Raw genomic sequence first — 17,654 nt, 5'->3', positions numbered from 1 at the left:
ATGCGAATATAGAACACAGACGTCGTTCGGAAAGGTAACATCAAAGTCGCGTCCTCTATTACCAGTACCTCACTCCCAAATCAGGAGGAGCCTACGAAATGGATCATCACCGAGTCCATCCCGTGCCGCTTATCGCTGCCGCTCACTGTTAACCGTTCTAACGTCCATATCTGAGACACGACTACAACACAGCGTGACTAGAAAAGGAAGAAAGCGAATAACTGCTTCGTCAAAAATAAAAAAAAAAAATTAACAGGCCCATTCCGTGGATCGAACACGGGACCTCTTGCATTTTAGTCACGTGACCCAAAGCAAGAATCATTCTGATTTTCTGATTAGTCATCAGATCTGAATTCGGTGGAACTCGTTTAAACTTACCCACTAGACCAAATGGGCGACGGATGACATAATTTATCCGAATGAATTGTGGTCCTTCATAAAGCTTAAATTGCAGCTCGTCTATTAATCAATCCCTTTATCACGCTCATTATTTCCTTCCCCCTTTATTGAAAAAAATACAGAGCCGGGTCAGAAATCATTGAATATTTAGTATTAAGATAAGAGTGATAGCTAGATGTATTCTTAACACGTTCTTAATTAACTATCCACTTAGTATTTGAATGAGTTTATGTATTATACCGAAGCCGTGGCTGTTCTTTAAAGGTAGTAAGTATAAGAATAAGAAAGAAGACTGTCGGATCTCTAGCATTCTCCTGTTTGAAGGGTAGGTTGCTATTTCCACTACTATTACTTTCTGCCGCATTTTCTTCCTCTCGTTTTCCTTTACTACCTTTCCTTTTCTATTTGCGTATACAGTACCGTTTGCTCGTCCATTTTATGTCTCCTGTGTGTTACTTCGCCGCTAAACAACGGTTATTCTAGCACTCTATGAACGCAGTCTCTGTAGTAGCTTTATTGTGCTAAACTTGGCTGTATAGGAAAGCCTTTGCTTAGAGTTGTCCCCTGATCCTCCGGTACGTGTAAGCTTCACTGAGCCTACTGATGCCGTCCTTCCGTAGGTTGGGTATGTATAAATGTGTTTTCCTTTGCTTTCTATTAGACCCGTTATAATATTTGAGACTAATATGAATAGGTTAGTTTCTTACGCAAGCCGTATATTGTATAAGATTTCTATGACTATGACTCTATCCATCCTCCGAGTATAGGGCGCAACCTTCTCCGCGACGTCCCACCATCTTCCCTAGAAACTGCGACAAAGCACTTCTGTTCACATGCGATGCGACAGCCAGATACATGTACCCTAAACACAGAACTGGAACCTCTTCACAAGTTACCCCGGTTAAAGAATCTATCCATCCGTCTAGGCGCTCGCTGGAATCCGGACATCCAACAGATGATTATAACCATCTGACAAAAGACCCGGTTTCAGTTCTACTACCACCCGTCCTCTCTAGCACCTTTCCACTTCTTCGATCTACCTGTCGAGCTACAGCTTCGTTTCTGTACCTCCACGATTCCAAACCACGATTCCAAACGTCTTGTGTCCATGTTCTGTCTACAAACCATGCATGCCCGTATAACCACCACCCCTGGTACAACTGCCCGGTATTTATACCACCCAAATCTCTTGAGTCCTTGACTAACACATACGCTCAGCTTAAGTCAGTGGAACCGAAACTTCTATAACTTGTCTTCCTCCTGTAGAGATGCAAAACCTATATCAACTACACATTCCATCATTCGAGGATGCCTCAGCATATCTAAGCCTACCCTGGTCTCACGCAGAGCTTTAGTACTAGCGCCTAGTACAAGGCACCTCCTGCTCCTTCGCCATCCAAGTCGATGCGTCTTCTCCCATCACGCGCATGTATGACGAACGTAGAACTACAGCACTTATACCTCGCCCAAGGCATGGCCCCGCGGCAGCCAGAACAACAGACTCTAGAACAGCTATACAAGCCAAAAATGGCCAGACAGAGCTTTGAAGAGCGACCATCCGTTCTTCCAAACCAAGCGAACAACGCAGGTCGTACATGACGCCGGAGATGGATCATACTTGAAAGTCCTACGGTAGCCCCTTCACCGAATCAGGCCCGTTTCCTAGGGCGGCTTCAGAGCGTCAAGCAGACCAAGGATAAGACCGATACTATACGCAGTTCCTTCATTTCAAGGCGGAAATCAGAACATGGAGGAACGGTTACGCGGCTGGACGCCTCATCACGAGTATCTGCTACGAATGCAGAACTGCAGTTCCTTCAGATTAAGGCAATCGGATCTGGTTTTTGGTCTCTAGGGTCAAGCGAACGGCTTTGATGGAGCGCTCTTTGTATTGCGGTGTGGGGTGGATTAAAAGAAGTCGTGATCATGGTTCTGGATCGGGGATGTAGGATCTGGCTCTATAAGCGATCTGTTTAACGATATATCCTGCTAGATACCGCTGTGTAGAATAAACAGATGGGCGTGTTGGAGGTCTGGCTTGATTATCTACGACAGACGAAGGATGAGTACCTGTAGTTCAATGTGGACTATCTGATGTAGGTAGTAGCGAAAAATATTATGTATCTAAATAATTTAATCATAATTTTGCTACTTTACTCTATATTGCTTTTATTAAAACTATTAATTAAGAAGAGTAAGATATAGTGATAGGTATCGTAAGTTGTGGAGAATTTAATCGGGCGGTATAGGTGAAAGTATCTAGAAGGCCCTATCTTTACAATCATGCCGGTACCATGACACTCCAATTCAATGGGATAAAAAGAGAGATACTTTAGTAGTTTATAACCGACGGTTCTATAACTCCAGCCTTTCATCATCACATCACCACTGTCATCAAGCTCATTCTCCTCACTATCAACACTGTTTCCGGTAGAACAACTTACTTGTCTAGTCACAGTACTCGTAAAAAAACTGCTGTTCCGTGTAGTAGTAGCAAATGTCGGATTATTTCAATATTCTTCTTCTTAACCGCCAGACGCAATAGAGACACTTTAGACTGTTTGCGCATACAATGGAGCACACAAGAGACGTTTACATTAGCGATAAACTTTGATTAATGTACTTGCCACCTCAAGACTTTTTTTTTCTATATCTCGCCGTAACGGTATCAAGTTCTGCAGTTCTGCGTTCAAGTATCTTATTTCTTGATAGCTCGCAATAGCGGCATCCTAACCACGCCGGGGTATCTTCCATCCGGTTCGACACAACCAGACTACTTCTTCTCCTTCTCCTTCTCCTTCTCCTGCATCTGAACGTCCTCCGGCTCAGCCGGCGGCTCAGCCGGCTCCGCCTTTTTGCCTCTCTTCGATTTCTTCACGCGGAAAGACTGGGCTCCCTAGTGTTGTTAGCAAACCCAGTAATCAAAAGGATCAGAAGACTCACATGCATGATTTCGGTCAACTTGCTCACAGTCTCAACAGCACGTTCATTTCTCTTTCTTTTCGGACAATTCTTCATGAAGTGGCGCGGGGATTGACAATAGAAGCAACGACGTTTCTCACCAAACAATCAATTTCTACGTCCGTATCCTCGAAGGGCTCATCTCACCTCGCTTGGTTTGGCCGCGTTGGCCATTGTTTGATCGAAGGGAGGTTGGTGCTAGGGCTGACCATGAGCCTTCGGCTTGCCGACACGATATTTGCCAGAGGGACGGAGGTTGATTGATTGGGGTCCGAAGGAGAGGGGGGGATGGACTATTTATATGGTGGCCGTCTACACCCGTGGATGTGCTACCCACTTCACCTTCATCTTCACCTTCATCTTCACCTTCATCTTCACCTTCATCTTCACCTTCATCTTCACCTTCATCTTCACCTTCATCTTCACCTTCATCTTCACCTTCATCTTCACCTTCATCTTCACCTTCATCTTCACCTTCATCTTCACCTTCATCTTCACCTTCATCTTCACCTTCATCTTCACCTTCATCTTCACCTTCATCTTCACCTTCATCTTCACCTTCATCTTCACCTTCATCTTCACCTTCATCTTCACCTTCATCTTCGTCACCTTCTTAGCCTCTGTTCTTTCACTCTTATGTTCCCTTTTAATATTCACAATTCCGCGAGATAACTTTAGACCATTCGCCACTCGCCCAGAGGGAACTTATGACAGAAACTAAAACCCCTACCCTCCCTCTTAGTCGCGCCAGCGCCGCAGGACTGTGCCTGGAATTTACGAGCGGCATCGACGAATACTTGGACCTAGCTGGGCTAGCTAGGAATGCATACTCCTCGGACCCCGAACAAATAAGTATATCTATCCCCACTTTGTTCGAGTTGGGGGTGGACATGTACGTAGGCAGGTAGGCAGGTAGGCAGGTAGGCAGGTAGGCAGGTAGGCACAGTAAGTAGAGGTAATAAGAGAAGAAACTGCGTGTATTTAGTCTAGAAAGTAGTAGTAAAAGGTTTTATTATATTAAGATAAGAATATTATTAGTAGATTCTAAAACTAAAAATTATTTTTGCCGCATGGGCCATGGCCAGTCCTTCGGCTCCGACTCACCTTCCTGGCCGAACACGGAAGCCATTTCAGCCGGTGCTCGGGCAATCTCGTTTCCAATTCTTGTAATTATCTGAAAGAAGTTTATCTGTTGTCTTGTTTTACATTTGTATGGTAGTGGGTTATTGTTGGGTTGTTCTATCTATAAATAATGGGCGATACCATCGTGATGAATGTAATGATGATAATGTACAGAGTTTATTGGAGGATAAATTTGCTTCCTACTTGGCTGTACGATATACACTGTACACTGAGTGTATATGCACCTATCTATTCTGGATATCTTGAAAGCTTCCTTTTTCTGTTTCAATACTCACTGAGTGGACTCGAGCCTGGCCTAAAGGAGTGCATTCGGGGGACAGCCCAAAGGCTATTACACTCTAATATATTCCTAAAGTTGAAAACCGGGCCGTTATATGTGTAACTCTACGTCTAGGGTGAAGAGTTAGGGTAATATAGAGATAATTATTATAGTACTTAAGATACTCACTCAAGAGGTTCTACCGATTTGCTAATATATTCTCATGCTTCATACTTTTATGCATTACCATAGAAGAACAGGCCAGGCCCTAAGCAACCTGCTACCCTCTCGCAGCATATGGACAATTTGTAGCCCTTTCTGGTTGTGGCCAACGAAAAGGTTGCGATCTAAAAGAAATAGATATTGACATCGGAAACTCTATCACTGTCCACAGTGGCGCCGGTGGGGCTACTGGGCCGATCGCTACCTATATTAGCCATAACTTGTGTAGCTCTTAGACCCTGGAAGAAGAGACGATCGCTCCGGAGGGGTCTTTCTTGCACCACGTATCCCATCAGCGTTTATGAGACACTGACCTTGTCGCCGCAGCGCGAGCCTGCGAGGGCTTCGGCGGCTTGCTTGGCTCTATCCTGCGTCCTGCAAGCGCAGGGTCTGTAAATGGGACTCTAGACAGACGCTGGTTGGCTTGTGGTGATTCCTAGGGTGAAATGAACTCGATCTGGCCGTCAAGGAGAAGTGGGCGCCCTCAACTCGGATGAAAGAAGAAGCGAGATAAGCACAATCTGCTCCTTTGACATGGTTTGTGAGAGGGCAACGAATCTCGCGGGAAAGAGTTATTTCTGTTAAATCGTCTATCTAGGGTTGGGTTGCGAGATTCAAGTGGTATATCCAAATTTTAATTCGCAGGAAGATTTGCTTTAGTCCTCAATGTTTGGTATAATAGGGTATGAATCTATGAATAGTTTATTAGATAGCTAAATGCGTATAGATAATCTCTGTATATAAGTCTTCGCCTGGAGTACAGAAATAACAGTCTCTTCCTTGTAGGATACTATCACGCTGTGTTGTTACTCAAGTTCATGAATGTCTTAGACAAGCCGCGGGGCTGTCTTACCGGTAAAAGTAGATTATATATATTAGTCTTAGATTTGCAGAGCTCGTCTGATTTGCGGAGCTCAACCGTCGCAATACCCCAATAAAGAAGCAAAGAGCTGCGAATGTATACTTACCTAACCACAGGAAAAACGGCCTCAGTAGGCCCTCTAGAGCACATAGGATGTTCCCCGATAATAGCGAAAGCAATATTCTAAGTCTGGAAGGCATTACTTGAGTCTTGAATGGAATTGACCAGATCATGACCCAGAAGATTGAACAACGTAATGCTAACTTCTTAATATGATTTTCTTACTAGGCCAAAGACAGAACGCTCAGCATGGCAAGCAACTCGGGCTGCATTGTACCGAGGATCGGAAACGTGGAGCAAAGGCTTTCCCCTACAGCCGAGTCCAGCATAACAAGACTCCCCCAGAGACTGTAATGAGGGACACGAAATAACCGACCAAGAAAAGAAACAAAGTAACAAACGGCAGAGCATACGCAGTAAGGAGAGGAAAGAATATGAAAAGAGAGAAAGACGAAAGGGAGGAAGTGTGGCAGAAGGAGTAAAAGGCAAGTAGAATAGCGGTAGAAAGAGCAATATATAACCGTCATAAGCATACCCAGCTTTGTGCTTCTTTGATTGATCGAATTGATTGATTGACTACCTACCTACCCGGTTTCTGGAGAGGAGAAAGCTGGCATCATCCAAGGTGAGTCTCATAAATGACATAAAACACATCTCTGTATGTGTCATGTATGGTGGTGATACATTCTTGTAAATAGTATATTATCAAATGCCCAATTGGTCTAGTGGTATGATTCTTCCTTCGGGTTAACATTAATCCGGGATCCGAGATCCCAATCTGGAAGAGGCCCCGCGTTCGAATCGCGGATTGGGCCCTAATTTTTTTTATCTCTTTTAATTTGTATTCTACACGGTGTAGAGCAAGATCTACTTTGGATAATCTATAAATCATTAAGAAAGGATGTCTTGGTCGTATATTGTGGTTGATGACGATGCCCGTTGAGCGCCGGAGCTTCCGCCGCTTGACGCCGCGCTGTTCCCTCGGCCGTCATGACCCATCAGACACCTTCGGGTTAACTACGGACGGTACTTGGAACATGCGACTGCCCACCTTGCCATCTTTCAACCGACTCCGGATCATCATCAATCAGCCGATTAATCATCCCGTCTTACTTCACATGACCGTTTTGGGTCTAACCCGGAGCCAACAGCTCTCTATCTAGTGCTCAATTTTTGATTCCTTAGCTAAATAATTATAGTAGACTTTAAGTTAAGAGACTCAGTCCTAAGTTCTTATATAAGAAGAGTTGCTCGATTCAACCCTATAGGCAGTCCATCCTGGCTGCGACGTTGGCGGATCTCTTTGTATGGAGACTATATATAGCTGTGCAATTGAATATCATTCCCGCAGTCTAAAGATTTAGCGGAATTTGGTTTAATTGCCCCAAGCCACATGCCTCTATCAAAAACGAAAAAAGAAATGGCCCGAACCCGGGATTGAGCTGCGACGCCTGATGGTTGGATCGGTGCCAACCACGACATACGGTGCAGTTATAAGGCATCCCGATCAATAATTTCTATGTTGTTTGGAGTAGATCTGCTCTAGTACAAGAAAATTAAAAAAAAAAAAAAGAAAGGCCCGAACCGCGGATTGAACGCGGGACCTCTCGCATTTTAGTCACGTGACCCAAAGCGAGAATCATACTGTTTTTTCGTTAGTCATCATATCCTAATTGGGTAGGAAATTGTTAAACTTACCCACTAGACCATCCGGGCAATGATTATAAATTTTATATATGTGGAGATAATTGATTGTTTGAAGTCTTCCTACACCTATTATCATCCCATTACCCCGCGTCTTGAATAGAGACACCCCCGAATCTTTGCTTTACGGATACATTAAATGTGTCGGGAGCCAGCCGATTAACAGCTGTTATGTTGGTTTTCCGTTTCTGCCACTTGCTGTTTTTTTTTAGCTGTCGCGATTTGTAAAGGCTTGACCGCTACCACGGTCCCAGATGTAAGCTTTATATAGACTAAATAGAGCGGAGCAAGCCTACGTGATGGTGAGTTCTAACCCGGCAGGAAAACTGCATACATGGCATCAAATTCACGTGGAAGAGGATAGCGCTAAAAGCTCATTTGAGCTGACGCGAGAACTGCGCCTTTGACCTCCTTCCACTTCATCGTTACTGTCCAGTCATAAAAACGCAGAACTTGAGGAGTTCGTTATCATTATTGAGCAGCGAGGCCCCGATGGTCTAGTGGTAGTACACTGGGCTGGTATTCTAGAGCGCTCCTGTCGATTCCAGGTGTGCGTAATCTTTCCCTAGGGGTAGCCTTGAAGGTTATACTGGGTCGATTCCCGGTTATCTTATCAGTCTGCGTTCATAGTCCCGTGCCCTTCCTATGGAGGGCCTCTGACCTAGAGCTTGATCCATGTTACGGGAGTAAGTCTGTGGGACGGTTACCGACTGAGCTACCAAAGGCTAGAATACCAAGTCCCCAGACTTGGCTGCACATCGCTCCAGACCGCATCGCATCCGGCAGACGCGGCAGAGGGAACCTGGTCCTGGTGCATTTGATGCAGATTTTCATGTTACTCGTGCGCATCGAATAGGCACTGGCCGATGCTGAGTTCAATCGAAAATCCAGGGCCGACAGTTGAGGTTCTCGGATTCCGGGCTGGTGCGAGCCCAATCCACTGTGCCGGCGACCTGATATCGCAGATCGCATACTTGATTATCGACAGAGCCGGTATCATCGCGACGCGGAACTGCAGTTCAACAAGACTCGAAAACGTGCGAAATTTTCTTGCTGAGGCATTTGGAACTTTTCCGGGCAAAAGACGAAGGAAAAGGCCGACTTGATGCTACCAGCCAGGGTCTTGTCGGTAACACCCAGAACGACCTTCTTCTTGTTAGGCTTGGGAAGGTTCAATTCCAGGAAGTTCCAGAGCAGATTGGGCTGTAAATAGATATCTTATTTGGATGATTGTGGGCTTTAGGCCTCTTTTCTTGTTTGGCTCTTTTATAGAGTCATGTTGACTTTTATTTTTCTTTTTTTTTTCTTTCTCTTTTTGGCGGGCAACGGATGGAGAGGGACAGAAGATTGTGGAAAATTCTTAGGACAAGGACCAAAGAGTTGAAGAAGAATTCTGGGAACTTTTTCTGTTCCCTCTATATGGGAAAAGTGACGATATCGAACTAATACGAATGACGGCGGCTTATGGGCGCAGACGCGGGCAGGTGTCCCCTACAATTGCGGACTCGAACAAGAATAATACTATGCTTCGCAACGACATTTCGGTATGGAATAAATGTCCAGCATGAAAAAGGCACGGGAGACACCTGCCCGCAATGAAAGATCGAGCGAAGAACAGGGTTACAATGATTCCTATAGCCTTGTATACCTCTTACTTGCTCCGTGGGCTACGTGTGCATGGAATCCTGCTACTGTGGCTGAAAAAGCGCTGGAATGCGCAGCATGGGCTCCATCCAGGGCGTTATCCCGTGGCTGTACCATTCTATGTGAAAGGTCGAAAGGTGTCCCTTCCGAGTAAACGGAATAGGTTTACCTCGACATCGCAACTCTACTCACTTGCCTCTTCTTCTACCATCAAGGGATCGATGAAAAGCAATTCTGGTAAAGCCTGCGAGCGGTTTCAACTATACGACGATTCACCTTTGGAATGTAACAAATGGATTCACGCATCTACAACACTACCAGAGAGGCTTGAAACTGGAACATTATCAACTTCGATGACAGTGGTCAATGTGGCGGCATTTGCCTTTTACGGTCGTTATTGTTTCTTTTCTTAAAAATTCTGTCTTTATGATCTATGCAAAACAATCCGCTGCAGGCTTCTGGGTGGGATATTCCCCATTTTAATAAATTTACTGCTATCTCACTTAAGAAATGTACCCGACGCCCAGGGATCACTACTAGTTTTAATCGGACCAATAATAACCGCAGACCTTTTCTTCAAGCATTCTGATTCTTATTGCACCGATTGCAAGAAGGCGGGAAAAAATGCTGAATCAACCACCCAAGGCTGAAGCCGATTCTCTGGAGAAGGACGGTGACCGTGAAGAATGGACTAAACGACTTGAAGCTGTCATCTGTACTAAAGCATTCCGGGAGGTCGATGAAATTGTCTCTTTTAAGTCGGCATGTAGAAATGCAGTCGTAATGTCCCGATGATGCAAGAGTCAGCGAAGTTTCGTGGCAAGGGTGACGGATATCTTGAATCTCATGGATTTTGCAACGGCGGAGTAAGTCTCGTAAAAATCACGGCCAGCGCGTTGCCAAAAGCCTTTCACGATAAGGCGCGCCTTAAAGCGGCCGTCATGTTTGACCTTGAACACCCAACGAGGCTGTAAAAGCTTCATCTTCTTCTCCCGATCTATTATGCTCAATGCCCCGTTTCTGAGGTGCTGACGCATCTCCGCGTTTATCGTTTCCTTCCATTTCGGTGCGTCTTTGCACTTTATTGCTGAGGTGTAATCGTGAGGTTCGTAATGATCGGCCGGGACACTCGGAGGGCGGGGGGATGGTTCGTCGGTGGAGATAGAAACGAGGACTTTATCGAACGTCTCTATGGGAATGTCAGTCATTAGAGCGTGAATATCACGCAGAGCGAGGTCAGGATCCTGCGTATAAACCCTCGCAATATTTGATTTCAACGATTCAATCAAGCGCTGGGAGAGACTGCGAGTACGCGAGGATCGTCGCAGAGGAATGGATGGATCATGTACAAAACGCTTGCGGCGCTTTCTTCACCGGCGCGGGAGGCCCTTCTTCAGCAGAAGAAGCTTCATCTTGTGAAGCAGCCGGCTCATCCTGCAGAGGCTGCACGGGAAGCGGATCATGGCCAGAAGGAGCGATGGTCTCGGGCTTGTGCTTTGATTTGAGATGGGTAGGTTTCCTTGATAGCGCGAGAAGCACGCTTAGAGATCGCAAGGCAGGTTTGCTTTCGGATTCTATCTCGCGCTTCTTGCGAGGCTGGGAAGCCTCGTCGTTGTCTGACGAGGGGACCTCCATGTCGGCTTGTTCACTGTCGCTGATGTTTTTGATGGGCGCGGATTTCATCGTCGGTTGGGCGACGAGCTGCTTGAGGGTGGTTTCTCGCTTGCTTTGTAGAAGCGGTCGTGGACACGGACATCCTTGGTGCTCTAGTGTAGAAGAAAACGCCATCCATTAGCCACAATGGTTTGTAAGAAGGAAAATGAAGGGAAATCAAAGGCTTACCATGGCCTGCTCGGCGAAGGCGTGGGTTTCCTTGATAGCGCGAGGAGTATGTTTCTTGAAGCTAACACCGTGCACCCAGAGAGTTGGGAAAAAAGAAGTCAGCCTTCCGCCCAAATGCTATCTAGCGAATATCCTTTACTGGCTTCTCAGACCCTCTTGTTGAGCCGGGAGTTTATTTGAGACCCGAATTGCTAACTCAAGATGGGATTACCTGAAGTAAGGATCAGGCATGATGATCGGGAAGATGAAAGCGAAGGAGAACAAAAGACTTACCATGGCCTGCCAGCGACCGGATTCCAGGGAATAGTTCGAGGCGCTCCACCTCGCTAGTGCGAACGCCCAAATGTCAACAGAGACGAGTATCACTGTCCTTCGAAGCCAACCGATCTACCAACCTCCCATAAAGCGAAGATCTTCTATCGCCTGATCCTCGGTACAATGCAGCCCGAGTTTCTTGCCATTGAGCGTCCTTTCTTTTGCCTGGTACGAAAGTCACAACAAGAAGATCTTATGTGGGCTTCAAAGAGCCTACTGATGCCGTCCTTCCGGAGGTCAGGTACGTATATACTCGCAACTAGAAGTGTCGCAACAGTTGAGCTCCGTAAATCTGAAGCTAATCCGTGTGATCTGATTCGATAGAGAAAACGGCCCCCGCGTCTTGTACAAGATATCACGACTATGAGTGACGACACAGTGTGAGTACTCACGGTAGTCATGATCCTGACTCCTCCCGCTGGGGACGCCTTCAACTTCGGTTCGGCCCTCCCTCTCATTCTTTTTCTTCAGCCCCTTATCCTCATGCCAACCTCATATTTAACGTCTTCTCAATTGTACTAATGATTACAATTGTCGACCTAAGCATGCAACCCTCCAACCTATTCAACTTCCTCCTAGCCATCGGCCTCATCTTCACCCCGGTGCTACCGCAAACCTCTCAACTTCCCCAACTCCGGCTACAGCGATTGGCACATCGTTGTCGGCTTCGCCATCATCTCGAGGCTATACCTGCTCGTCATGCCGTGGTGTCGGACAAGAGACCTGGTTTCAGCTCTATCACCCATTTTCACGAGCACCTTTCCGCTTCTTCGATCTATCTATCGAACTATAGCTTTACGTTTCGGATCTCTCGGATCTTTCTACGTTTCAATGCGAGTGTCGATATAGATGGAGAGGGTTCTATAACACCGGTGACGATGATTGGCTGAACATGTTAGAGTACGCGCACGAGGAAACTGAGGAAAGTGAGAGGTATCTGATCTATTTGTAGAAGACCATTAGTTAAGATGTGAGGATGTTGAGCTTGACTGTCTTTTTTGTTGTTCCTACTCCACGCCTGGCGTTTATTCCAGCTTAGTTGGTAGACAAGTAGCTGTAGATCTCAGGCACCACCGCGCGACTAGTAGTCGCATAACACTCGGCATGTCCGACCTTTCCACGTGCTACCTACTAAGGGCGTTACACTTTCTGGCCAAAATTTTGCAAAATTCTCCATTCATGCGGCCTAGGGTCCGTAGAGAGATTACTAAATACCTCGAGGCTGCTAGCTTCTAATCCTAGTTGACCTCTGAAATCCTCCACAGCGCAGTATTACCACATTGGGTAATACGCGCTATGTGTTCCTGTCAGGATGGATAAAGATGAGGGTTATGGCAAATTCATCACCAACAAGTTTCTCGGTCGACTGTCCAGTCCTTTCACTCTTGTACAGCAAGGCACAGTTACACGCGTTCACTTCTTGTTATGTGCCAGACCCCACCGGGAGAACAGGAACAGAAAAGGCTCTTATTCATCAGGGTGCTAGAAGTGACTTCAAACTTCACGCCGCAGCGGGAATATCATGGTGAAAAAATAACAAATTCAAGGTGTTGTACAATACTTTGTTCTTTATCACCTCTAATCATAGCTACACTAGCGCACAAGTTCCCTGGTTGTTGTGACATAACCCTGCTCCGGTACTTACTGAAATCACATATTCACCCTCCTCCTCCTTCCTTCCTTCCTTTCACCTCCATCTTCACTTCACCTTCTTCGCCATTTCCCACCATTTTCTTTTCCTTTGCTCCTCTTTTTCCTTTTGTTCTCCTTTTGATGTTCATTTCCCGATCTTCAATTTACCCCATGTACTACGAACGCAATGCTTCAGGGGGCCATGAACGAGGCAACCTCCCCCTGGGTCGCGCCAGCGCCACGGGACTGCAATATGCGGGCTGAAGTGCAGCTGATCCTGTCACTGATCTTCTCTTGTTTCTTCCCTTGGGTCTTCGAAACGGTTTTGCCCTCAGTTGATGCCTCTTGTTTGGCGTGTTTCCTATCTGCCTTGCGCGTCTGCATGTCGCACTGTACTCTCTGTTGCGTTACTGTCTTACACGTGCTGTCTGTCCTTCTGTGTACGTGTTGCTGTCGGTCGTTCCGTCGATCGTTCTATGCGATTCTGCGTGTTTATCTCAGCCTGTCCGCTATCTCCTCCCTCGCGCCTGCGTTTCGACCGTTCATAATGGCGCCTGAGACCAAAGTCGACAAGGTAAGATGAGCTTTTCAAACATCCAGACTATATATTGACATTTATTTCAGAAAGGTCTGCTCAGATGTTGACACTGTCACAAATCGGACCACTTCAAACAAGACCAAATCTCCATCAAAGAAGCGCAAGAGACCCAACAAATACTTCGAACGCAGAATTGCAGAACTTGTCCTTGATGTTCGAAACAGACAAAGAATAAATTCGTATAAGGTATGTTTATTCTCAACGTATAACCTTCAGTGTCTCTGACCTTTCTTCTAGCTGTAATGAGGCTAAGGCAGCTGGAAAGTACCCAGTCAATCACCTTTGCTGCCCCACTCGAGGTACACCGCAATATTCTGGATGTTTGCAAGAAAGGACCAATGGATTTTCCAGACTCTTCGAACGTGATCACCTGGCTACTTGATCAGACATGCACATCTGTCTCCCTTTTGATGCTGATGTTTCCCATATACTATGAATGCAGAACTGCAGGCCCCCTGGAGCATATGCTTCAGGGGATCATTAACGAAACAATCACCTCATCAATAACCTTTGTTGCCCCACTCGAGGTACACCGCAATATTCTGGATGTTTGCAAGAAAGAACCAATGGATGTTCTAGACTCGTCGGACGGGATCACCTGGCTACTTGATCAGACGTGCACATCAAACTCAGAGGCTCAGCACTTGTACCTCGTTCAAGGAGTGGACTTCTGTCGACGCACGGAGGCTGCAGCGCGGAACTGTAGTTTCCTCACGAGTACTGCCGCGAGACAGGCATATCTGAAAGTTCTGCGGCAACCTGAACAGCAGACTCTAGAACAGCTGTACAGGCCAAAAAGCCTTAAACAGAGCGCTGGTCCGTCTTCGTCAGACAGGAGAGGTCTCGTCTTGAGTAGAAAAGTTCCTACTTTCATCCAGGATCTGCGGACTAGAAACCTTGCCTTAGGTGAGTTCGAGATGGGAAATAGAAAGATCTAGCAGCAACAGCGCCTATTGAACGTTCGCAGATGACTTGACTGACTACCTCGTCTACCTAGCCGAGGCCCGCACACGAGAAACCGATCCCCAATGCATACTACGAATGCAGAACTGCCGTTTATTTCGCAATAGATAACAAAAGCTTGAGTTGAATTCAGGGAAAAAAAGACGATCCCACTCCTTGCAATGCCACTCACCACGAGAACCCGATCTCAACTTGTCTGCCGATCGGACAATGTGGATAGAATAGTACCCGAAAGGCTCTATCTTTACAATCCTGCTGGCATCAAGGCACTTCAATTCAATACCTATGCTAGAACCGGGGTTGAAGGATAGAATCAACACCGATGGAGGATACCCCAGCGTGAATGGGACGCCGTTGCAGTGAGCTATCAAAAAAAATAAATACTTGAACGCAGAACTGCAGAAATTGACGCTGTTGCTGGAGGGCAGAATCAAACCGGATGGAAGATACCCCGGCGTGAATGGGACGCCGTTGCAGCGGGCCATCGAAAAAGGGAGCCTTGATATAGCTAGCAAGTTGACTAGTTACGGGGCAGACGTCAACGCTTGCTGTGTCCCTCATCGCATGCATAAACGGTCCAAGGTGCCCCTGTTACTTCTAGCTGCTAGGAAGAGGAATGTTGCAATGGTCAGACTTCTGCTGGACAAAGGGACTGATCCGACAAGTGTCAAAAACGACAAGGCACATGGGGGCTTTATCCAGAAACTCGTCGATCGCAGGGAGACTGACCTTACTTTTGCGAGCGCCCAGAATGACGCATAATGCCGTCTAGCACCGCGATATGCGAACACCAATTTGTATTCCAGCATCGTTCTAAAAGAGTTGATAATAAGAAGGTGGGAATATCTTGAGTGTTTTACAAGTTGTCGTTCATATTCCGAAGTAGTGATCAGCTGCTCCCAATGGTGTCGAAAGAGAGTGAGAAGCAAATTGAAGACGAACTTGAAACGCATTGTTTCGAGCAGTCCGGCTCCGGACCTCTCGATCCGGTCTCAGCAGGCCACCAGTAATACGTTCACGATCATGTCCCCGGCACCGTCTATATCTGGTGCTCCAATAGCCTCGAATCTGCCTATGGGCTCTCCTCCGGTGTCTCACAGTCAAAGATCCTCCTATAGATCTTTCCCGCCCATTCGCCGATCCGCATTCCCTGCTTGAAGTACCGTTGGAAGAGGTTGAGCAGGAACTCGAGGTTACTTCTGAGATCAAGGAAGAACGGGAAATCCAACGACACCCGCGGATGGGGGCGATTCCATCAGAAGGTTCGTATCAACCGGGACGATGGTAAAGATGATACCAAAAAAGATCAATGTAGATAAAAGATCTTTATATGACCGCTTCATAACATATCTTCAGGATCGAATTCGGACACTACTTTGTACTCAAAGATTGTGGCCTGGCTTTCTTCGGGTCTCGGCTCTGGCGGGTTATGATTGAGATTGATTACCGTGGGTTTGTATTTGGTGTTTGAGCGGGACGTCGGATTGAGTTCTTAGGAAGCGGAACGTTTGGGGATTCTCTATACAAGAGCGGGAAATGTTAGTCAGGATAAGAGGAGTGCACCTAGATGAGGGATACATATAATCTATCAAGATACTCATGTTTCAGCCGCAGTGGGCCATTATACTCAACTTGCTGTGCTCTGTGCTGGGTTCTGGAGACTTTGGAGGAGATCTTCTCCGGTGGAAGTTGCGTTGGTTCGGTGGACATTCTCTGTATGTAGTCAGTCCCGGAAGGAATATAATCAACAGGGACAGGGTGAATACCTAGTCAGTTCAATATGATAATAGATGACTTGAATCAAAGTAAAGCTTCGTATCGCATCTCGGGAAAAGAGTGCTCCTTCCAGTTCTGCACGGGGAAGTCATCCAGATTGCTATCGAATAGCTTTATGCTGCCGTCACCGGAGCTGGCTAGGACCTGGTTTTCGTGAATCTCCGACCATGCAAGATCATAGAGGGAGTCAGGCTTGCGGGGGTTTGGCAAGAGGCGTTGCACAACAAGATCCTTACCATTTCACGGGCACAATGCCGTTCGGGGTCATTTCTTTTCCCTCTGCTTGATGGTCCTCGAGACTTCGACTGAGACTTAAAGGCGATGTAGCAGGAACAGGCGTTGATCCAGTGCCTCCAATACCTTAAAAGCTTTGCAGAATTTTCAGAATCAGTCCACTAACTGCCAATAAGGGAGCGGATACAACCACACCTCGCTCGTCCCTGCCACACCCCCACATGTTACCACTGTTGTAAAGACCTTGCTATGAGCGGAAAGGTATGGTATGTGATGAAGATGATGATTCTGGTAGCATGTCTAGTGTTGGCAAGCTCGAGTCGCAGGTAAGGGAGTTCTCGCGGATCAAGCGCAGCATGAAGCTGCTGGACGGTACGCTGCAAATTAGCGTTTTCGGCTTGCAAGTGGTCGGCACGAGCACATTGGGGTTCAGGTATCGTGGTAGGACGAATATGGCAGATTATAGACAGCCGAAATGGCCGGGTAGGCTTGACGACGAAGTAAGGAGATCCGTGACAAGGAAAGTGAACGCCGGCTTGACGCGTAGCTGGCAGCGACGTGTAATTGAAGATGACTGCGATCAGATTGATGTGGTACTCGGCAACTGTAATGGCAAAAAGAGGTTGATCAAAACGAAGGATAAGCTTGGTCGGGATGATAGAAGAGGGCAAGTGACATACGACGTAGTAAAGAAGCTCGACTGGTAAACAGGAAAACAGTCAACACAAGGACCTGATAAAATCAAAATTGGCAGTTAGCACACTCTGGTTAATCAATATCATTTATAATTCATCACTACTCATTCCGAGCAGCTTCAAATTTAGCAATCAGCTCGTCTACGTCGAAATCGTCACTCCGAATCCATCTATAACCCTTCCAACGGACCAAATACTCCACAAATTGCGTCGAGTACATTATCTAGGATTCTCTTGAGCTCGTAGGAATCGTAGTAACTACGGATAGTTCGTCCAGCCCACTTTCGTATAGATCTCCGACTTTGAACGGCTCCAGCTGAGTAACTGAGACCCCAGGATAGAGGC

At 46.5% G+C, this 17,654-nt stretch overlaps 2 protein-coding genes and 1 non-coding gene across 3 annotated transcripts; 2 read left to right on the top strand and 1 right to left on the bottom strand.

The window, feature by feature from the left end:
* Nucleotides 1-3,661: 3,661 nt before the first annotated feature.
* LDX57_005942 (uncharacterized protein) lies at nt 3,662-4,081 on the top strand (the record flags this gene model as incomplete). Its single annotated transcript, XM_046087629.1, has 1 exon — nt 3,662-4,081. One exon carries the CDS (start codon nt 3,662-3,664, stop codon nt 4,079-4,081), a length of 420 nt encoding a protein of 139 aa, XP_045943596.1.
* A 2,536-nt stretch (nt 4,082-6,617) lies between these two features.
* LDX57_005941 lies at nt 6,618-6,721 on the top strand. Its single transcript has one exon. It is a non-coding gene; the product is annotated as a tRNA-Pro (tRNA).
* Nucleotides 6,722-10,539: 3,818 nt separating this feature from the next.
* LDX57_005940 (uncharacterized protein) lies at nt 10,540-10,937 on the bottom strand (the record flags this gene model as incomplete). The annotated part of the gene is made up of 2 exons (XM_046087628.1): nt 10,540-10,556; nt 10,604-10,937. The coding sequence occupies 2 exons, from the start codon at nt 10,935-10,937 to the stop codon at nt 10,540-10,542; spliced, it is 351 nt and encodes a 116-aa protein (XP_045943595.1).
* Between the last annotated feature and the right edge of the window lie 6,717 nt (nt 10,938-17,654).

This window comes from Aspergillus melleus (genome assembly GCF_016097325.1).
Source record: "Aspergillus melleus strain CBS 546.65 chromosome Unknown contig3, whole genome shotgun sequence".
In the NCBI taxonomy this organism is placed as follows: Eukaryota; Fungi; Ascomycota; class Eurotiomycetes; order Eurotiales; family Aspergillaceae; genus Aspergillus; species Aspergillus melleus.
The sequence above is the reverse complement of the archived record's forward strand: the minus strand, read 5'-3'. Positions and strand labels throughout refer to the sequence as shown.